The sequence below is a fragment of the Phyllostomus hastatus genome, unplaced genomic scaffold (genome assembly GCF_019186645.2).
Source record: "Phyllostomus hastatus isolate PE091 unplaced genomic scaffold, TTU_PhHast_1.1 phas_contig_29, whole genome shotgun sequence".
NCBI lineage: Eukaryota > Metazoa > Chordata > Mammalia > Chiroptera > Phyllostomidae > Phyllostomus > Phyllostomus hastatus.
In genome coordinates, this window is record NW_025333835.1 from 43438132 (window position 1) to 43461240 (window position 23109).

Here is a 23109-nt window from a genome sequence, read left to right on the forward strand (position 1 = left end):
CTCCTTGAGCACGCCCCTCATCCTTGCGGAGCTGAGGCCGGATTCGCAGATTCGTAGGTTCATTCTCTGCCAACTGGGCTCCGCACGTACGAGGAGGGAAGCGGGTGGCGTGCTAGGTGTGTGTGAAACCACGGGACAGGGCCCGAAGATCAGTTTTGCTTGAGTTCCCTGTTGCTCTCTGCGAAATGCACTGGGAAAATCCCACGATGACTTCTCAGATGGGAACCAGTCCTCCTGTCGTGGAGTCAGGTGGACTTAAGTCAGGCAGGACCCCCAACTCCGTACGGCGTGAGGTGCACTCCTGCTGGTCTTCAGGAGTACGGTGATGGCAACCTTTGGGAAGCACTCGATTATATCACCTTGAAGGGTGCCTTCAGCTCCGCTGTTTGGGACCTGAGTTCGCAAACCACAACTTAGGGGTCCCTTTGTCCGCTAAGTCAAGGCCAACTTCCTTGGCCCAGAATTAATGACCCTATGCAAAGGTCACTGGCCCTTTCTCAACCATGTGGTCGTTACTCTCCTCTGCTCTCTTGGTTCTACCTGAGTCTAGTTTCATTTCCCCCAAATCTGCCCTGCCCCTGCCCGCCTCCAGGCCCTTGCTTCACCTGGGATGACTCCCTCCACTTAGAATTCCTGATCCTACCTTCTTTCTGCTAGTTCTGCTACATAAGATGCTTAACATGCCTCTTAGGGCAATGAATCTATTTGAAAAAAATAGGGATTTCATTGTGATTGCCTGTGTTAGTGTTTGCAGTCCTCAGAGGTTTTTTTCCACGGTGAAATAGTTTGTGAGCATATCTCCAGGTATATTTTTAAATAGTTTATATATTTAATTGTCAAAAAAAACACCTAGGAGAGAATATGGTATTTGAAAGGTTGCATTAACACTAAAATACGTTGAACTGACTGGACACAAATTCTTGAGCACTTTCAAACTTGTCTGGGACCGACCTGTGAGTCACAGCTGGAAAAGGAGGAAAGTTTCCGTTATCCCTGACGTGGCAAACAGGAAAGCAAACAGGAAAGAAAATCATTATAGCTGTCTTGAAAGAAATTGCTTCCAAATTGTTTGTCAGCTATTCCAGATGGCTTTACTCATTTTCAATGGAGTTGATGATATTTGTAAAAGACCTGAGGAAAATGGGGTGAAGTTTTCCTTTCTGATGCCCTTGAAAGTGGATAAAGGAAAAAATATATTTTTAAAGAGATGCCTGTTCTAAGTATGTTGGCCTCATTGATACCTCATTAAGGACCTCGTTGGCCTCATCACTAATTGCCCTCATTAAGTACCACTTCACTGATAGTGCCCATCAGTGATTTTACATGTTCATGTGCTTTAAATTTTTAGTGGTGGAAAAGGTGCTTCATGAGTCTATACGTAATGAAAGTAATGTCTACCCTTAGCCAGAAAGTTAGTAGAAGCCTATTGCAAATGTCTCATATGGTCTAGTAAAAAATACGTATGTGCATATATAATATGCAAGTATTGCATTCAAATAATATAAGCTATATGTCATTATGTTTGTGTGTGTTTGTGTACACATATGTGCGTGTGTATATAAAATAATCCTGACAGCAACTATCTGATGTGGATTTTGTTCCTATTTTGTTGCTGAGAAAGCAAGCCCGAGAGAAAGGCAGGAAAGTGACCAGGATTCCAAAGCCAGACGGGCACGCGGTCGTACTTCCCGGCCCGCGCTCTGAATCACCGTAGGACCCCGGAGCGGTATTTGCGGGGGTGTGTGGTGTTGGTTCTCACCGCGGCATTGAAATCCGCTGTAACGACCTAGATTTAAGCCCAGCCTCTGTGACTGCAATGCACAGGACAAAAAAATGCAGACAACTTCAGACTTCAAGGTTTTGGTCTGGAGACTAGGTACAAGTACTTAATACCTGGCATCAGACTACCCAGGCCCCAGTCTGGCCAGTGGCACCCAGTGGATCGGGCGTTGTCCCACCAACCGAAAGGCAGGAGGTTTGATTCCCAGTCAGGGCTCACGCCTGGGGAGCAGGTTTCGACCCGCCGTCAGGGGTGCACGCAAAAGATCCGTGTTTCCCCCTCACATCCACGTCTCTCTCCCTCTCTTTCTCCCTTCCCTCCCCTCGCTCTAGACAAAAAAATTTTAATGGGAAAAAAAAAGAGTATCTAGACCGTAATGAAGAAGCGCCCTATCACACTTTCAGTGGTAGCCTTGCTTTCTTTAAGACACGGGACGCTCACTTGGTACTCTGTGCGTTACATCCTCAGAAGGTTTTAAATTCCTCCGTCTAAGGTCGGAGGCCTGGAGTGGCGCCCTGCGGCGGGTGCACGCCGCGCAGAGGCCTCCTCGATGTCCGTGTGGGGACAGTCACCAACTGTTCCTCTCATCACGTGTGGGTGTTACTACTTTTAAAAAGTACACCTGGCATTTTACTTGAGTGTTGTCGTGGGGCCCTGACTGAAGTAATTAAGAACCTGAGAAATGAATAGAAAGATAAGTCATTTCTTACCCTCACATGTTTTAAAATAACAGCTTTATTGAGACATAGTCACATACCATAAAAAAAACCCCGCCTATTGAACATGGACAATTGGATGGTTGTGGTCCATTCACAGACCTGTTCCAGCATCTCCACGATTTCAGAGTATTTTTCTCACTCCTCCAAAAAGAACCCCATCCCCGCCTTAGCCAACACCCCCCCCCCCCCCCCGCCGATCCCCGCTGCCTTCCTGCCGCCCCTCCCTCCAGTCCTGGCAACCACTCATCCACCCTCTCTGTCTACGGGTTTCATGTGAGTGGATCGTATAGTGTGTGGCTTGTTGTTACTGGTTTTCTTTTTATTGGCATCGTGTTTTCACAGTTCACCAAGATTGTAGTATGTCAGTGCTTCATTCTGTCCATGTAAGAAATGTCCAAACATGTGGAGAATTTTTACAAGACTTCATTTCAGCCCACCTCGTGGCATTTGCCAAGGAGCAAGATCTCAAACGCTCCACGGAATAACAGTTTGGCAATTTCTCTTAATCATTTGCAATTAAAGGGGGGGCATAAGATTGCATGCAGGTGGAAGAGGGGATTGGATTATAAGACAGTTAAAATGATTTGCTCTTTAAAAGGAGGTTACATCTTAGCAGGAAGGGGTCTGAAAAGAAGCGTTTCAGAGGTGTGTTAACCCTGATGCACAGAATCTGTGCACAGGGCTTGTTTAGGGCACAGATCGGCCTTTTAGCAAAGTTGTATTCCTGAGGGGCTGCCACCACCACGGCCTGCCCAGGGAGGAATTTCTAATCAGAGCGCTCTATGGGGTGACTTTCCACAGAAGCCTTTCTTTCACCCACAGTTCCCCCTCTTGGTCATGAATCACCCCGAAGAATGCAGTGATGACCAGCCTTTTGGCTGGGTAGTGTGGTCTCATGGGACTAAGAAGGCTCATTCCGAGGAAGTCTCAGTATCAGCGTCTTCTTGTTGACCCCTGTGGAGGGGGCAATGCCGTAACCATGGTGTCTGAGCTGAGGACACCTTGTTCCCAAAAAGAGAAGGGCAAGAAGACGGAAGGCTGTCAGGTCTCATGACTTCCATTGCAAATAAAACGCACGGGAGCCCTGGCTGGTGTAGCTCAGTGGACTGAGCTCAGGCCTGCAAACCAAAGGGTCGCTGGTTCTATTCCCAGTCAGGGCACATGCCCAGGTTGTGGGCCAGGTCCCCAGTAGGGGGTGTGTGAGACACAACCACACATGAATGTTTCTCTCCCTCTCTCCTTTCCTTCCCCTCTCTCTAAAAATAAAAATAAATAAAATTTTTAAAAAACCCTCAGGATCACGTGCATCCTGTGAACTGTGGGCCAAGGATCGCGGTTCAGAAACACTTCCGGGACAGGCAGGGTGCGGGAGTTACCGAGCGGGACGGCCGTGGCGCGGCCCCAACCGGAGCTGTGCAGGCCTGGGATCAGCACACCTCTCGCCTGCAGGCGGATGTTCCGCGTAGTCCAAGATGCCGATGATCCAGTCCCCCCGTCTATGGCTGAACGCAGATGGATCATGGGGGGTGAGCATGAGACACTGGGGCGCACTCATCCACGCGCTGGGAATACAGCAGGTAGAAGAGAGCCCTGGTCTAGGGAGGACCCAAGAGCCCTGGGCTCGAGCTGGGCTCTGTGTCCTCAGACAAGCCTCTCCCATCCTCTGTGCTTCGGTTTCCAGAAAGCTCTTTGAAAGGAGGTGCGGTTCATGGGAGAGAGAGAGAGAGCCCCACTAAGCCTCCTCCTTAGAGAATGCTTAAGTAGCTTCCCCCTTATTGTGCTTAGAAGGTCTGAAGAGTTCAATACTGGCCCTTGCGCTCCTGTTCACTCCCCACTAGCGGATTTATTTTGTTGTTACGTTTCGTAAAGGCACCATTATCTAGGTCTGAAAGGAGACAGATATCATGTACGTACATTAGCATATGGAGACTCGAAACTGGAAAAGTGCCAACGGCTTCCAAAGGGAAGTCCAGATAACGGGCTGCAAGACTGAGCAGCTTTCATGGGAAAAGTAAAGAAAACAATTTCCCTCGTTGCTTGCCACTGAAAGGAAGATAAAGGAGCTGGAGGAAGGATAAAAGTATCCACAAAAAACATAAAAGATGCATTCATGGGAAAAGCTAGCTTGATCACCAAAAGGGCAATAGGTGGGAAAAATCACGCTATTTGGAAAAAAAAAAAAACCCGACTGTGGAAAAAGAATGGAGAAATAGTCATGGAGGGAGGGAAAAAGTGAGATCACATAAAAACTTTGCAGAGCAGCCTGGGAAAAAATAAGGCTTTATGAGTTAAATGTGAGGACTCTGTTCTCACTGCTCTCGCAGAGGGCTTGGCCTCGGGTGACCGGAGGTCTTTGCTGCCTTTTTGGCAGGAACCCACTTGTCATGCTAATATGTTGCTGGCTCGGCTGAAGTCCAGACGGAGAATAGAAAGTACTGGAGGGAAAACTCCCAGCCCCGAGTTCTTTCTTGGACGACGGAGGTCTTGACGCAGGTCCGCCCTCACACTCAATTCTAAGGCGTCATTAGTGTCATGGCAGACACTCCGGCGCTGTGCAAAAGCAAATGCAGCTTCAGATAGGGGCGCTCTCCCGTGGCTGGTGTATGGGCCTGCAATGCACACCGACTCCGATGTGGGCCCAGGAGCCCTGGGGAGCCCAAGGCGGATGTCTTTACAGCGTGGCACCCCCGCCCAGCTCCAAAGGACCACCGCTGTGCACTCAGTGCCTTCTCTGTCACCACTCGCTTGTCCTAGGAGGCCAGTTCACGGCCCTGGCTCTGCAGATACTTTCATGGTCTTGTACAGGGCCAGGCCCAAACCCCGAGGTGCTCGGGTTGAAATGGCGTAAGGGTCAATGTGATACTCATTTTTTCTAATTAAAGAATTGTGAAGTCACTTGTTGGATGGCTGTTTTATCCTTTGTAGGTGGCAGCATCTCTCTAAACTCCTGAGACCTCCCGCACCATGATCCTCCCCACAGATGGTTTCTCGCCCCCGATCCTGATCTCAGCGAGGCCCTGGGTGAAAACTGAAGACTGAACTATTCACACTAATTTTGTGATTTATTCATGACCCCTTGAAAGTTACAAAGTGTTTAGCATGGCAAAAAATAAATTGCTTCTGAATTGCAAATGAGCCTGGAGCTGCAAATGATCTCCTGCCTCCAAGCAGCCACCCGCCTTCCCACCTTCCCCGAGCTGTTTTCCGGCGCCATGGCGGCCTCTCCTCTCGCTTCCACTCCTACACACACAGTTTCCAAAAGGCTGCCAACGTGATTTTTTTTTTCATGATGTCTTTTTTGGCAGCGACACAGGAATTTGGTTAAAATGCCACACAATTAAGTTCCTGAGGTATCCACAACGTTCACAAATCTCATAAAGAAAATCCATGTAAGTGACATAAAACCTTGTGAGCCAGAGGACTGTGATAGAGCCGTTGACTTCCCAGGGGCACATTCGTCAGCCGGAGTTCCTGAAACTCATTGTGTCATTAAGATATCATTTGGGCAACCACTTTAGATTCCAGAACATTCTCTGCGCCCTATCTCCTTGTACGAGAGGAGGTTGCACAAGAGAACTTCCAGCCTGAAAGTCTTAGGAGAGTTTATTTGAGCCACCTGATTGACAACGGCCAGAAAGCACGCTCTCAACAGACTGAAGAAATGCTCAGGAGAATGGCGGTTTTGCAGCTTATTTTACGCACTGGAATCTAAGGAGCGGACATAAGGAGGGCACGTGGAATCCACTGGCGGCAGATTAGGGGGCGGGGAAAGCGAAGCGGGGGCATCTCTGGGACTGGATAAGAAGGGGTGTGAGGAAACACGGGCTTCTCTTCACTGGCGGGCGCAGGACAGGGGACAGTCACAGCACGTGGAGAGGGAAGTCGGGGAACGAGATGACAGTGTGGCCCCGCGCTGGCGGCTGTGCCTTCCAGGGGTCCGGAGGAGAGAATCACTCTGACCTTTGAAAGGCGTGTGCTCTTAGATGCACAAGAACAACAGGCAATTTCAGAGGTAAAGACTGACCTTTGTGGAGGAAGCTGCAGGCCTAGGACGGGACTCCCCTCCGTGACTTGCTGTGAGTTAGGAATTTTTTTTAGAGTTTTATTTATTTATTTTTAGGCAGAGGGGAAGTTAGGGAGAAGGAGGGAAAGAAACACCAACGTGTGGTTGCGCTCCTGGGGCCCCTACTAGGGATCTGGCCCGCAACCCAGGCATGTACCCAAACTGGGAATCGAACCCGTGACCCTTTGGTTCACAGCCCGCGCTCAATCCATTGAGCTACACCAGTCAGGGCTGTTTGTTAGCAATTTTTACATTCACACCCTGCGTGGTTACTTTCCGTCTGTGAGTTATAAGGCCCATCACGTGGGCCTCCCCTGGCCTTGTCAGATTTAGTATGCGGACCCCTTTTTTATTTACCAGTGTGGTATCTGATTGGGATCCAATTCAGGGGTTTTCAAACTACGCTTCCATCAAACATGGATTTCTACAACATTGTCCAGGAGTTAACAATGCTAAAACTGAACAGTGGTAGATTTTTTCCTCTAAAAAAAATGTTTTCATGTTTATGCTTAATTGTCTCTCACTTCACAATTTTCGTTCTTAAGTACAACTGATAAAATGCTAGCCGACTCCGAGGTGAGGTCAGGTAACGTTTGAAGTACCTCTTCTGAAATCCACATCCCGGGACGGGATGGTGAGCGGAAGTTCCCCAGCCAGAGACCACAGCCACAGAGGCGGTTGACGCAAAGCTTTCTAAGGTTACTATCCATACTTACCCCAAGGCCTCATAATTGGCCTAAGCCATATGAGAGGCCAGTTTTAGCGGAGAAAACGGACGATGTTCACATCATAGAGTAGGGGCGACAGATACGTGTCAGCCCCTGCGCTGGAGGAAGAACCAGCCAGGGTTTGGCCCGTTAAAGGACCCCCTTGGGATATGTCAAGTAGGAAGGAATGTAGCCCAGGGATATCACATTTCAAAGACTTACTAGAAGGTCTGGGGACGTGGAGTTCAAAGACCAGTGCAGGAACTGAGGAAGTGCAGGACTGAAAGAGTCTAGGGTTGATGATATGCCTTTGTGGGTGATGCCGAGGGTACGCCAGGGAGCCACTGTCAAAATCACGCCCCCTGTCTGCAGAAAGGCAAGCCCCGGGCTGCAGCTGCCCAGGGAAATAAGGTTTATCCCTCCCTTTGACCTGCCAAATCCCAGTGGAAGGTTTCTCAGTGGCAGAAATTGAACCAGAATTCCTGTTAGGAGGAGAATTTTTGAAACGTTGTTTCCTGCCCTCTAGCTCCACCTAGAAAGGGAGAATCTGATGGAGCAGTGATGGTTTTGACTGTGAACACGCAGCAGCATCAGGCACAGGGTGTAAGAGCCTGGCCTGCCCAGCATCCTTCTCAAGTGGTGCTTCAGGTCTCGGAAAGCCCTCTCCGATAGCACTTTATGCAATTTTGAAACTGATTTATATTTGTATGCCCAATATAATAGCCACTAGTACCACATGGCTATGAGGCACTTGAAAATGTGGCTAAAGCAACTGAAGAATTGACTTTTTAGTTTTAATTTTAATTCATTTTCATTTAAACTTAAATACCTACACGTAGCCTGTGGTTACTGCATTGGGCCACGCAGGCTTAGAACTCTCTCTGGCCCTACTCCCTCTCCCACTCCCTTAAATGGGATTTATTGCCTGAGCTGCCCCAAAGGGTCCCAGATCCTGCCATCTGAATATTTATTGTATTGCTCGTGTGTCAAAGGTACTTGTGAGAATCCAGGGCATTCAACCCGTGGCCCACGGGCCGCATGCAGCCCAGGATGGCTATGAACTCGGCCCACCACAAAACTGTAAATTTACTTAAAACATTATGAGATGTCTCTATGATTACATATCACCATGTATTCGATGTGTGGTCTAAGACAACTCTTCTTCTTCCCGCGTGGCCCAGAGACGCCAAAAGGTCGGACACGCCTGTGTGATGGAGTTAGGTGGCAGGGAGTCTCACTCAGCTAACAGAATGGGTCCTCGGACCACTTTTCAGGCCAGCTTGCTAGTGAACATCTGTTGTGTATTTGGCTGAACTCGTTCTGTGGTTTGCTTTCACGTGAACGCACAGTGGTAGCAAGGGAGCTGGGGAGACCCCTGAGGTTTGCCCACAGAACCTGGCAACCGTGACGGCCGATTGGCCTGATGGATGTGCAACGCACGCTCCTCTCCCGGAAACGTCTCTCGGGCCCCTGGGACCTGCATTACCTCCGCGCTCAGCAAACACTACCAGATGGCACAACAGGGACTCCATAAATCTTCCTGTAAAAATCTGGTTCTATAAAAACCTGGTTAAGGCAGTTGTCCTCCATGGAACACTTATTTTAACGTGAGCCTATCTCCAACAGGTATTTTTTAAGTTCATACATGTAACATAAGTTTTCTGAGTATAAAATTGCTCCTGATTTCTATGGTTGAACCTACATTTCCACAATTGCACCCCGACCACCAAGCGCTCTGAGCACCCCCGCAGCCATGGGCCCGCTTGCTCCCCTGCAGGCATCTGTAAATTCCCTGCCATTGAGTTTCCCAAAGGGCCCAGCATCCTGTTCGGCCACAGCAGGGGCTTTCGTGTGCATATGACGTCTATTTCTCTAGCATTCTGAAAAGAACGTTAGCAAATGAGACTGTTTATCATCTGTGTGCCTATGAGATAAAGAGAAAATGATGGTTTCAATGTAGGCGTTTTTCACTTTTTTTTTTTTTACACTTGAGCATGTCCCAGCCCGGCTGTCTTTCTGCACTACAAACGTTGCTCACAAGATCTCAAAGACTGGTGTTACTTATTAATTCAAGAAGTGAGTGTCATGGAAATGATGCCACATTTTTTCATTAAACATTCATGGAATTCGGTTTACACAAACATTCACATCCTCATTAATTATCTCATTACTTGGGGGTGGATGACACTAGCTTGTTGTCATCAGAATGCTTCATAAATTCTATCATGGGGGTGGAGACGTAGGGGGAGCCTAAGGGACCAGTCACGGGGGCAATTGTTTAGTCCGATAAACCTCCTATTACTGCTTTCCAAATTACTCTTCAACTTCCAGCCAAGATGGAGGCGCAGGTAGACACACTGTGCCTCCTTGAGCAACCAAGAGAAGGACAACAAATTTAAAAACAAAAAACAACCAGAACTGGCAGAAAATTGAACTGTATGGAAGTCCAACAACCAAGGAGTAAAGAAGAAACACTCACCCAGACCGGCAGGAGGGGTGGAGCCGGGCAGCTGGGCAGAGAGGACACACAGCAAAGCAGCAGCTGGTGGACTGGAGGTCCCACAAACCGGGAGGAACAACTGGGCAGCGAGACAGACCCACAACCCAGGGCCCCAGCGGGGAAATAAAGCCTCACACCTCTGATTGAAAACACCTGTGGGAGTTGCAGGAGTGACAGAGAGAAACTCCCAGCCTCACAGGAGAGTTCATTGGAGAGACCCACAGGGTCCTAGAATGTACACAAACCCACCCACCTGGGAATCAGCACCAGAAGGGCCGTTTGCTTGTTGGAAGTGGGGGAAGTGACTGAAATCCAGCAGAGAGCAGAGCAAGCGGCACTGTTCCCTCTCAGACCCCTCCCCCACAGACAGCGTCACAACGCAGCCACGTGGGTTGCCCCCACCCCCGGGCCGTGAGCACCTAAGGCTCTGCCCATTACTATAAACAGGTGCGCCAAGACAAAAAAAAAAAATGGCCCAAATGAAAGAACAGATCCAAGTTCCAGAAAAAATACAACTACGTGACGAAGAGATAGCTAACCTATCAGATGCACAGTTCAAAACACTGGTCATCAGGATGCTTACAGAATTGGTTGAGTATGGTCACAAATTAGAGGAGAAAATGAAGGCTATGAAAAGTGAAATAAAGGAAAATGTACAGGGAACCAACCGTGATGGGAAGGAAACCAGGACTCAAATCAACAGTGTGGACCAGAAGGAAGAAAGAAACAATCAACCAGAACAGAATGAAGAAACAAGAATTCAGAAAAATGAGGAGAGGCTTAGGAATCTCCAGGACAACTTTAAATGTTCCAACATCCAAATCATAGAGGTGCCAGAGGATAAGAGGTAGAACAAAACATTGAAAACTTATTTGAACAAATAATGAAGGAGAATTTCCCCAATCTGGCCAAGGAAATAGACTTTCAGGAAGTCCAGGAAGCTCAGAGAGTCCCAAAGAAGTTGGACCCAAGGAAGCATACACCAAGGCACATCATAATTACATTAGCCAAGATTAAAGATAAGGGGAGAGTCTTAAAAGCAGCAAGAAAAAAGGAGACAGTTACCTACAAAGGAGCTCCCATTAGACTGTCAGCTGATTTTTCAAAAGAAATCTCACAGGCAAGAAGAGGCTGGAAAGAAGTATTCCAAGTCATGAAGGGCAAGGACCTACATCCAAGATGACTCTATCCAGCAAAGCTATCATTTAGAATGGAAGGGCAGATAAAGTGCTTCTCAGATAAGTTAAAGGAGTTCATCATCACCAAGCCCTTACTATATGAAATGTTAAAGGGACTCATCTAAGAAAAAGAAGATCAAAAATATGAACAGTAAAATGACAACAAACTCACAGTTATCAACAACCGAACCTAAAACAAAACAAAAACAAAAACAAACTAAGCAAACAACTAGAACAGGAACAGAATCACAGAAATGGAGATCACATGGAGGGTTATCAGTGAGGGAATGGGAGGGGGAGAGGGGGAAAAGGTACAGGGAGTAAGTAGCATAGATGGTAGGTAGAAAATAGACAGGGGGAGGGTAAGAATAGTACAGGAAATGTAGAAGCCAAAGAACTTGTATGTACGACCCATGGACATGAACTAAAGGGGGGGAATGTGGTGGGAGGGGGTGTGCAGGGCAGAGGGGAATGGGGGGGGAATAGTACAACTGTAATAGCATAATCAATAAAATATATTTTTAAAAAAAGAAAAAATAAATAAATAAATTACTCTTCAGCCCTGACCAATGTGGCTCAGTGGGTTGGATGTCATCCCAAGAAGTGAAAGGTTGCCAGTTCAGTTCTTGGTCAGGGCATGTGCCTGGGTTGCAGGTTTGGTTCCCAGTGGGGTGTGTACAAGAGGCAACCAATTGATGTTTCTCTCCCTTTCTTTCTCCCCTGACTTCCCCTCTCTCATTTTATTTTTTTTTTTATTTTTAGAGAGAGGGGAAGGGAAGGAGAAAGGGAGGGAGAGAAACATCAATGTGTGGCTGCCTCCTGTGCACCCCTTACTGGGGACCTGGCCCACAACCCAGGCATGTGCCCCGACTGGGAATCGAACTGGTGAACCCTTGGTTCACAGGCCAGCTCGATCTACTAAGCCACAACAGTGGTATATGCCAAAAGTATAAAGAAATAAAACCTTTAAAAATAAAAGAAATAGTAAATTACTCTTCAGTCTCAACACAATTCATATTTATACATAAGACACCCTGGGATGGGTGCTTTGCGGTTGCAACAATTCCTTGTAGGCATTCCCTCGGACCACAGCCCCTCTGCACTGGATGGTCGTTACACCGTTGACCAAGGGGACCGGCTAGAGGCCAGGGCACCAGGGTGGGAAATGCGTGTGGGTTCGTGGGGGAGGCTGGGGATGGGTGGGTGGGCGGAGAGCAGCTTCTCCTTAAATGCCTGTGAGGAAACACACTGTGTGGGTTACAGCTGCTCCAGTCACCCACAAGGGGCAGGACGGAGGAAAACCAGAGTGGGAAGAAAGACCGAGGAAAGTGACTCCGTGCAGAAACATGGGAAGCCTCCTCTAGGTGCACTGGGGCCCTGCCGTGCTGCCTCTGTGTTACCATGGTAATGGTTTTCCCATGGAGGGGCTCCCTCATGCAGCCCTTACAACCCCGAGTCCCTGAGACAGGGATGGGACTCTCGCCAATCGGACTGTGTGTGTGTGTGTGTGTGTGTGTGTGTGTGTGTGTGTGTGTGTGTGTGTGTGTGTGTTGGTCCTACTGGCCCAGCACACTCGTGGGACTTACGGGTGATGATGACACTTGCAGATGGACGTGACAAGATGCCCCTTTTCCATTTGCCCGCAGATTCAAAGGGTGGTGCTCAAGTCCCACTCGGCATCTTCTAACGCCACACGGCTCTGATACAAAACGAAAGACTAGTCAAACCCGTGGAAAGCTACCGGCTCCGAGTGTGCGGCCACGAAGACTTACGTTAAAATGAAACCGTCACTTTCTTCAGTTTAATCAGCAAACCTTTGGGTCTGAGCTGCAAGGAGTGCTTAGGCTGCAATAGGGGCTTGTCCTCTGGAGGGTTTCTGAGACAGGTGGCCGCTGCTCGATGTTCAGCTTCTCAGCAGAGTGCGTTAGAACAGGTGGTGCTGCTCACAGGTTCGGTCGGTCAGCGTGCCGGCGTGGTTCGCGCACATCCTTGTGCTCTCTCTGCCCCGATGAGATTCGATGGTGCTGCAACATTCTATTTTGGTTATTTCTTTTTCTATTTTTATTTTTTAAAGATTTTTATGTATTTATTTTTAGAGAGAGGAGAAGAGAGGGAAAAGAGAGAGAGAAAGAAACATCGATGTACAAGAGATACATCTATCGGTTACCTCTCACATGCCCCCAGTTAGGGACCTGGCCTGCAACCCGGGCATGTGCCCTGACGGGGAATCGAACCGGCAACCCTTGAGCTTGCAGGCCGGCACCCAATCCACTGAGCCACACCAGCCAGGGCTATTTTGATGCTTAAATTGGAAAAACAATCTAATGGATGAGGAACCATAACCTATTAGGCGCTTTTGCTTGCTCTTGAATGACTCCATCTGGACTGGTGGCAGAATGGGGCAGCGTTTCACAGGAGTCGTTACAGGGGCTTCTGGGCTGTATTTCCCACACAGGATTGCATTTCCTACAGCAAGGCTTTAAAAGGCAAAGATGGAACCACACTTTGCTGCCTGTCGAGATTTGCGATTTGTTTTTTTAATTTTTCCTTTTTTTCCTTTTAAGCAGACTTGAAGTTATCCTTGGAATCCAACCTCAGACGGCTTTCCAAAACACAGACACCGCGCTCCTTTTTGTCTCAGTGCTCATAACGTTCCCTCCGGCTCCCCGGTGCAGGGGCGCTGCTGACGCCCTCCTGTCTCCTCTCTCTGCAGGCTTGCTGATCGGGGCTGGCTGCGCCCTCTACCCCTTGGGCTGGGACAGCGAGGAAGTTCGGCAGACCTGTGGCTACATTTCTGGCCAGTTTGACCTGGGTAAGTTCTCTCCACAGATGCCAGCCCTTTTAGAAAAGAACCTGTCTGACCTCTCACAGGAGCAGGGAGTGGAAAAGGGGCGGGGAACCAGAACGTGTGCTGGTGTAGCAGCCAGACTCATGGGTAACGACGCCCCCACGCTCGTTTGCCCTTCTGTTCTGGCGAAGATCTGTGGGTCATCTGGTCCCCTGAACTACGGGACACAAAAAAAGAAATAACCCTTGCTCAGAGGTGTTCCTGTGTATGGATCCATTCCTTCACCATCATGGAATTATGATTCATTGCCAGTGCTAAAAATAACTGTCTGTGAATTCATGCTCTATCTGAGAAGATAAAACACACAAAACCATCAAGGAAATGATAAGGGCTATGGGATCTATAGCAGTGTCCCTCCGGGGCAACAGACCACGCTAGGAAAGGGGTAAGACTCACGCTGGGTTTGGGAGGAAGTGACGTGTGTGGGTGACCCGGCGGGAGGCAGAGGCAAGGAGGAGGGTGCAGCAAAGGCAGGGAGGAAGGATGGGGGGAGCCCAGCAGGAGACCCGAGAGAAACGGGGGAGGTGGGGACTCACACACTGGCTGCAGGGCTCGTGAATTTTTCTGTGTAGCAAACAGAACCGTTCAGATATTTCTCTCTTGTAGACATAGTGGATTCTACTTAGCAGGCTGTAAATTCTTTTGCCTGCCACATGGCTTTCACCATGATAAGTCATAATGATGGGATAATATTTCACTGGGTTGGTAAAACCTACGTTTACTTAACCACTTCCTTGGTTCTTTCCATTCCAGTGTCTGTCATTTAAAGACATAGTCTAATGAGTAGTTTAATGAATAAATAGGGCTTTTCCTAATTGAATTCTTTTTCTCAGGATGTTTTTGTAAAATTGGCGTTACTAGCCCACAGACCACAAACCCATGAGCCACACGGCCAAGTGGTAACAAGTGTATGCCCCCCGATCGTGGGTCCGCACGCTGTGTTTCACTGTCGGTCCACGGCGAGTGACTGCCTGAAGCATCCGCTTCCCGCATTCAATGTTTCATTCTTACAAGAAAATATTTGGGGGACTTGGTCTCATGGCAGTATCACCATATCTCAAACCACGGCAAATTATTTTTAGGTCAGAACGTCTAATAGAAAAGCGTTTTTCTATTAGGCACCAGAGAAAAACAGATGGATGCGACACCACGTCCGAGGTCTGTGAACCTGAAGCAAAGCCATTCTCGCTGGCCTCCGTGGGGGACAAATACCCTGTGTCCCTCAAAATAACGCTGGCTGTTTTGGCAGAGAAGGTGGCGCTCCCAACGCCACCTGACTCACGGGGACAGAAGCTCAGAGCGTCCCGCCGCCTGCTGTCCCCCACTAGGGGACAGGGCTTTCCCAGGTCTGGATCGGCTGTGCTTGCGTGAATTAACACGAGAGGACAGGGCAGGCGCAGAGCTGATGACCAGGGCTTTGTTCTGTTTGTGTTTGTCTTTGGAAAGCGACCGTGTCCAGCGGGGACACTGTAACACAGCGTGCAACCTTCTCCTTTCCCTGGCGTGTGCGGCCTTCCTGGCTGTCTCCTCCTGGGTCCTCCTGCTCGATTCCAAGGCTGCTCTCGCCCGTCTCCCCTGTTGCTGCGTGTTGCTGTGCTCGTTTGCAGGTTATGACGAAACTCGGGTCTCGTCATTTTGTGTTCATTACCGCACCCCAGTGCTTTACATCTCCTCGGCATTGTGGATTTTAAAATGTGGGTGAAAACCTCTTGCCTCTTGACTGGTGGTAGTAATATCTTCAAGGCTATTAAACTCCCCGAAGCCATTGTGGCGATTTAAAAACTGTGGTGTCATTTTAATTTTTTTCCTTCTTCTCGTTAAGTGTCTCTCGGATGGCATGCCAAGGAAAATAAAGACGGGCATCCTCTGCAGACGCAAGGGTTTCTGGGTTCCCTGAGCGAGCATCTTGAGCGTGTGGAGGTGGCCTTCTCCGGGTTCCTGCCATTTTTGCAGACTGTTGTCCGGACCCCAGAGAGAAGGCGTGAGCCACCCCACTGCCTCCTCTCCTGTCTCTGAGGAATTGTTGCCGTTCCCCTGAACGGTGCTGAAGGCCCAACATCCGTGAACCAGCGCAGTCACAGATTACAGAGCAGACTTGGGGGTCGGGGCCCCCGCATGCATGGGAGGGGCAGCATTCTCAGTAAGGGGAGCTCTGGGGGCCATTTTTAGCGGCACCCCCACTGCTTGCTGCAGCCCCACCCTGCCTCTGTGCCTCCTGAGAATCTGAGCTGATTCCTGCCTCCTCTGGAAGGAGACAGTGAGTGGGCACGCCTTCCCCTCGGAGGCTGGGAGGTGCCCCCCTTATTGTGGAATATGGGGCACTTGCTTGGCATGCTACCATGGAAACGTTGGTACCCTCTTTCTGGCGCCTCCTGAAGGAAGCCATTGCTTCTGCTCCCACGTGAAAGATGGTCCCAGGGGCGCGTTCATTCACTTACTCAGCCAGCAGACGGTCCCGGGGCGCCGTCAGTCCTGTTCTGGGTGCTTGGGATGAGGCTCCACAAACCGTTGAAACAGACGCTGCTGACCGCCCTCCGGGAACCTGAAGCCTAGCAGGGGAGGGAGACGTTCAGAAAGATAAGACACACGGGAAGCGTGTTAGGAAGGCACGTGCTGGGCGCTGCAGCGGGCACCGTGGTTGCCTCGCCGATGTGAGTCCCCTCTGATCAGTGAGCCTGAGCCGCCGGTGCGCGGGCGTCTCCGTGAGAGACAGATAGCGAGTGTTTTCCACTGGGCCAACCACACATTCTCCGTTCCCACCACTCAGCTCTGCAGCTGTAACAGGAAAGGCACTTACCTCACGTATGAATGGGCATGGCCGTGTCCCGATAAAACTTTATTTACAAAAACAGGTGTTGGGACTGTAGTTTGAGGACCCCTGATTTCAACCAAAGCAGACCCCTGACCTACCAGAATGTCTTCATGCCAGTTGTGCTCATGTACTGACCCCTTCTGCCCTCAGGGCAGCTGGTCAGGGCCGAGGTCGGTCCAAGACTCCCCACGGAGCAGCTGCATCCAGCATGCAACTGAGTACTACAGTGTTCTCGCTGCTTGGTGTTGGAAAACACGGTGGTGGGCACTGTCCACTCATCTGGGTTATCCCACCTCCTAACACCACCTCGGGATGGGGGCGAGCTCCTCCCCAGTGAGGGACCACAGGTCTCTCCGCCCAGTCATGCCAGTGTTGCCACGTGTCCACTCTTGAGCGAGTGGATGCTGCCGGGGAAGACCACGCCCTCACTGGCTTCTTACAGCCCAGGCTGGATGTGCTCGAGGTTTTGCAGCAGCAGACTTGACTGAGAAGTCGTGGTGTGTGTGTGAGGAAGATGAGAAAAACAGGAGAAAAGGCCGCTATCTCAGCGTGTCTTCTGTTGGACGTTAGTGCTCTGAAGTCCAAGGTCATGGTCAGCGATGGCTCACGTTGTCTAAGTGTTAACAATGGTGATTTTATTTATTACTTTTTAAGAGAGCCAAACAGCCCTGGATGGTGTGGCTCAGTGGATGGAGTGCTGGCCTGTGAACCAAAGGGTTGCCAGTTCGAGTCCCAGTCAGGGCACATGCCTGGGTTGCAGGCCAGCTCCCAGCAGGGGGTGCATGAGAGGCAACTCCACGTTGCAGTTTCTCTCCCTCTCTCTCCTTCCCTTCCCCTCTCTCTAAAAATAAGTAAATAAAATCTTTAAAAAGAGAAAGAGAGCAAAACAGTACAAGTGGTAAGAATACTATATAGTATACCAGAGCATCTTCGCATAATAAAAGCCCAAAAGAGGCTCGCTACTATTATTCATATTATTCTCGCAGGACCATTTTTAGGGACCACTTGCTGGTCAGTCTTTACTCTCCTTCTTACATTTCCTAACTGTACGTCTGGATTGACACATAAAGCCTTACTAATCACATCGTCCGACTGATTTAATTCATGCTTCAGAGATATTTTTATCCACCAAAGACTTTCTAATGACATCCTTATGCTTAAAATTTTAATTAATTTGTTTTGCTAATTTGCCAAGTGAACTGGATCAGTTCGTGCTTTCATTTTGCTATTTAATTTGATCAAGAAGCCATCATGCTTCCTGTTCTTGAACTTGTGCTCTTGGCTTCTCAAGAATGGCACCGTAAACTCCGAACACTGAGAACCTCTCCATGTTGGAAAAGACGGGAGTCTCTTCTTCCAAATTTCCAGTCCAGTGAAGAAATCTCCCCTGCGGTCATCTCGGCAGTGACCGCCCCCACTCCCATTTGCTCTTTGACTCCTGACTTCTATTGCCCCTTCTCTCAAATCTGACTGCATTTGAGAAAAACAGATTTGCAAGCTATGGGCAAAAATGGGAAGCAAAAGAGAAAACATGGTTTCTGAGCTTTCTGAAGCGTGGCGGTAGTGGGTGCTTCATAAGTGGGGTGACCCAGCTCCCCTGACGTCCACACAGAAGCCTCTGTTTCTGCCGACGGCAACAGGAGAACTGTGGTCCACTCGTGTGACGTTTAACACGGACGGCTGTGCCTGGTGGCCTGTGGGCGTCAGGGGGTGCGCACAGAGTGGGACTTGCCTGCGAGGCACTTGCAGGGAGCAGCGGTCAGGGCCTGTCTCTTGGTTTCTGGGAGAGACTCCTGACACCAGATGCTCATTATTTCCGGTCACTGCTTCAAGTAAGTGTACGGTCCCACTGCGACAGTGCCTTGTGGAGAACTGGCCAGTGTAGCAAGGCGTGGAGCACGCACTGAGATGCAGCCAAGTCGGGGGGTTTCAGAGCAGCCCTGGGTCCCGCCTCCCCCACGGCACTGCGCCGGATCCGTTCCAAACCTTTGACAAGTCACCGGAAGTCATGTAGCAGAAGCCCACGTCCCCTCATGCACTGTGCTAGTGCAGAGGGACAACAGAGGGGAGCGGGATAGCTGGGTGAGCACAGGGGGACCCCAGGGAGCCCTGTGGAATTTGACACCAAACGATCCCAGGAAGTTCCCACGCCCAGAGGAAGCCCAGCCTGGCCAGTGGTGAAGCGGGAAAGCCTGTGTCCCTTTATGTCATCCTTGCCTCTGCGTCCCCTGCCATCGTGTCCTGCCGCACGGACTCACAGCGGGATCTGCCTGGAAACAGCTTGACTTACACAAGAAAATCCCAGGGCCTTCCCATTAGAGAGCACATAGTTTGCTTGTGCGAAACCCTTCTATGTATCCGCTGGAAAAACCCCCTTCCTTCAGGGGACTGTATAAGCACTCCACCTCGGCAGGCCCGAGACATGCTGCGGAGGACAACGTGCCTTCTTGCCGTGTTCTGCTCTGGGCCCTATTGGGGGGCGTCCTGGAGAAAATGGGGTTCCACTCCCTGTCCACCTGGGTACACTCGTCCTGCACACAAGGCCTCCTCGCTTACCATTTGGCACGATTATGATTCATGCCTGAATGTCATCTTTACTTGGGTGGATTTAATCTGTAGGCTGTTTGCTCCATCGTTTGTGGTTGGCTGTGGTTGGTGGGAATGAGCCGTGGTTGGTGGGGAAAGGGCCGTGGTTGGTGGGGAAAGGGCCGTGGTTGGTGGGAATGAGCCGTGGTTGGTGGGAAAGGGCCGTGGTTGGTGGGAAAGGGCTGTGGCCAAATGCAGGGACCTCCTCGCTGACCCTGCTGTGTGCTGGACTCAGCAGAACAACACACACGAACAGTGTGGAAGAGATGACCAAACATCCGCATGGGGAAACCACGCCGTGAAAACCACCCATTTGCAGGTCTCTCATCTTCTGTGTCAGATGGCCACCACATTCACCGAGTCCTTGCTCTGTGTACTCACAAGTGTGACACTTGCCCACTGACTTTCTACATGCGCACATGCCTGAGTGTGTACATAGGTGCATATATGTGTGTTCACATATAGCTAAATTTTTAATATTTGCTTGATTTTGAAATAATTTCAGATTTATAGAAAAGTTGCACAAATAGTACAAAGACTCCCCATGTCCTCTTCCCCAGATTCCCTTAATGTTAAATTTCATCTTATTTCCTTTGTCCCTCTCCCCCGCCTCCTGCTGTGCCCCCTCAGACACGCCATCCCTCCCACCATAGGCAGTTAAGTGCATAATGTCTCAAATTAATATTATTTTACATAGGGGTGCAACTACCCAAATTAGGACATTAGAATTGATACCATACTTTCATCTAGCCTAGAGACCTTATTTGACATATTTTAAGTAAAGAATTATGGACAAAAGAAACGGAATTTATTTTCCTCTTACTAGCTATTGCTTGTTCTGGGCTTTAATTCTGCTTTATGATTTTCCATTTGCAAAAAATAACAAACATAAAGTAGTATTTAAAACTGAAAAAAAAAAGAATGCTTGCTGTGTATACCTACATTCTGATATTAGAACTTACTAAGATTCCGGAAGTGTTAATAATTGTAGTAACAGCAGTAGTAACAAACACAGCTGCCTTTTCTCCCCGGTGGGTCGTGTGGCCTCCGTACGAACGAACCTGGTGTCAAGTTCAACCACCGTTCTGGGTGTCCTTCCCTTTGCTGAATTTGAGCAGCTGGGCAACGTGTGAGACCGCGGACCAGCGCTTTCCAGCACACCCCCAGCCGATGGCCAGCACCCCGCTCTCCTGGGAGACAGGGAGAGCGCTTGGGTAACACTCTCCTTTCTTCTCAGCTCCTTATCCTAAAGGGGGAGCTAGAGCATTTCTACGAGGGCAAGAAAGACTCAACAGAGGGCATTCAAATCGTAACTCTCAGCAAGATTTTGGGGGGGAACCCAGCGAATTCCAAAAATCCACAGAAATTTACACCACTGACTAGAACTGAAAGAATTTATCATTCAGGAAGATTTTTTCCCCCTAAAATCTGAAACCCACATCACATGTTCTCGTGTTTGAACGTGGTCGCTGCACAGCCAGCCGCTGCCCCGCCCCGACACACACGCTCACCTGGAGAGCCCCCCTCGCTCCTGCCCCAGCTGCAGAGCGCACGCAGCTGTAGTAGATACAATTTACAAGGCTGATATATGTTTTCTTCTCAGAATTCGCTGTAATGTATCTCCTTAGACAGACAGCGCTGTTATGAGCTCCTTGCAGATACATATCTTTTGCAGGGTAAATCCCTGCCCGCTCTGACCGGCCGGGTTACGTGGAGCCGTAGAACCTCCCTCCCCTGCCCCCCCAAACCCCAGCTAATGCTACAGCTTGGACGTGTTGGTCCCTGGCAAGGGGCACGCCTGCACTTCGTGCTGTGGCTCGTACATCCCAGTTATGTCTGTGCAGAAATAAGGCAAACAAAGAAGGTAACGGCTCTAAAAATGTCTTGCCTCCTCTCGTTTTGGAACTGGTGTGGTTCCAACGCTTTAAGCCAGAACACCCAGCCAGGGGGTCCAACCCACAGCCCGCAGGCCACGTGCGGCCCAGGATGGCTATGAATGCGGCCCAACACAAAATCGTAAACTTACTTAAAACCTTTCTTTTCCTCATTAGTTTTTGTTAATGTTTGTGTACTTAACATGTGGCCCAAGACAACTCTTCTTTCAGGGTGGCCCAGAGATGCCAAAAGGTTGGACCCCCCTGCAAGGGAGGCAAAGGGTGTGTTCTGGGGAAAAGATATTCCACGGCCAGTGGAGCGCAGTCGCCTGCTCCTGGGAGTGAAGGGGCAGCAGAGGCGGAAAGACGTTGCTGACCTAGCACATTAGAATCAAGAGCCACGGTTCCGGAGGAGACATGCTGGACCGGTCCCGCCCACCGTGCTGCCACTTTGAAAACCTCAGAGGCTTGAAGATGGCCACCCCTTCCGGGACATCGTGTGCCCAGACCCGGTGCTAGTCTCCGGGGGGTTCTACTGGCCCATGTAAGCCTGCTTTGTCCCCTCCCAGGAGGTACCAGTGGGGCCCATTACCGAGCTCTGCTCGTGGATGCAACTCCCAGGTGCACATGTCTGGGGCCCGTAGAATGTATCTTGGAGCTGCGTGCAGAGTGAGCCTGGGAAGCCATGTGGGTTTACACCTCCAGTAACAAACAAACAGCCCTAGGCTGCTGTGGCTCAGTGGATTGAGTGCCAGCCTGAGAACCAAAGGGTCACCAGTTCATTTCCCAGTCAAGACACATGCCTGGGTGGCGGGCCAGGTCCCCAGTAGGGGGCGTGCGAGAGGCAACCGCACACGGATGTTTCTCTCTACCTGTCTCCCTCCCTTCCTCTCTCTCTCAAAATTAATAAATAAAATCTTAAAAAAAGAAAACCAGAAAAGCACAACGGAGATGGAAACAGAGCCACGTCTCACAAACTTTCTTCCCTCAGCCCTTTCATTTCTGCTTTTCTCTTTTTCTGACACCAATGGTGTTTCTCTAGTCTCTTTCAGATGTACAAGGGACCCTTTCAACTAGTTGTTCCATTGAAAGTTTGAATTAAAGTTTTTGTATGTTTTAGGTCAAAGGTTTAAAACCGGTTTCTTTTTCTACTGGAGACAGCTTTGTTCAGTAACTTCACAAAAGAACCAGTGGAATCGTCCCATGACAGATGATTTTGCTCTTGGTTTTAAAGCACATGCAAACGAGATGGTCTGCATATGAAAAGGCAGAAGGGACTTATTCAAGAGGAGAGAGACCAGTTGAACTTTGTCCGTGGTTTTGAAGTGCACAAAAGTTTTTCCTCTCTCTCCTGGAGAAATACTTTTTCAATCACACCGAACGTTAGTTGCTCATTCTGGGCCTCAGTTATTTGCTGAATTTAAACCACAAAATGTGTAACTCATACACACAAAGTTGCATGTATGTGTATTGAGTGGCAACATTTTGTGGCAGCCTAAAACGTCTTCTTTGCCTGTGGTATACTTTTTTTTTAAAGACTTTATTTATTTATTTATTTATTTATTTATTTATTTATTTATTTATTTTTAGGCAGAGGGAAAGGAAATGAGAAAGAGAGGGAGAGAAATACCAATGTGTGGTTGCCTCTCATGAGCCCCGCACTGGGGACCCGGCCCGCAACCCAGGCATGTGCCCTGACTGGGAATCGAACCAGCGACCCTTTGCTTTGCAGGCCAGCTCTCAGTCCACTGAGCCACAGGACCCCTGTAGTATGCTTTTTAAGTAGCTTTATTTCAAGTATTATTCTTTCTCACGTTCACCTGATACACAGTAGGTCTGATGAGTTGACTACATGTTTTATGACACAAATGAGAAAATCTTCAGAAACATAGCAGTGCTTAAAAACCAACACATACACACTTAACAAGTCCAGGAGTTGGATACTCGCCAGGAGGAGGGCGGAGCGGGGAGAGTGGGTGGCAGCTGCTGCGGCGGGGAACTCTGGTCTTGCTCTGGGTCCTTCCGGGAACAGCCGGGTTTGG

General features: G+C 49.3%; 1 protein-coding gene across 1 annotated transcript in view; it reads left to right on the plus strand.

The window, feature by feature from the left end:
• The window catches only part of LHFPL6 (LHFPL tetraspan subfamily member 6), a 148255-nt gene that overhangs the window by 120072 nt on the left and 5074 nt on the right, over positions 1-23109 (plus strand). Inside the window, exon 3 of the mRNA XM_045839069.1 lies at positions 13661-13759. Within this exon, the coding sequence (XP_045695025.1) occupies positions 13661-13759 (99 nt within the window). The remainder of the gene's footprint in view (positions 1-13660; positions 13760-23109) is intronic.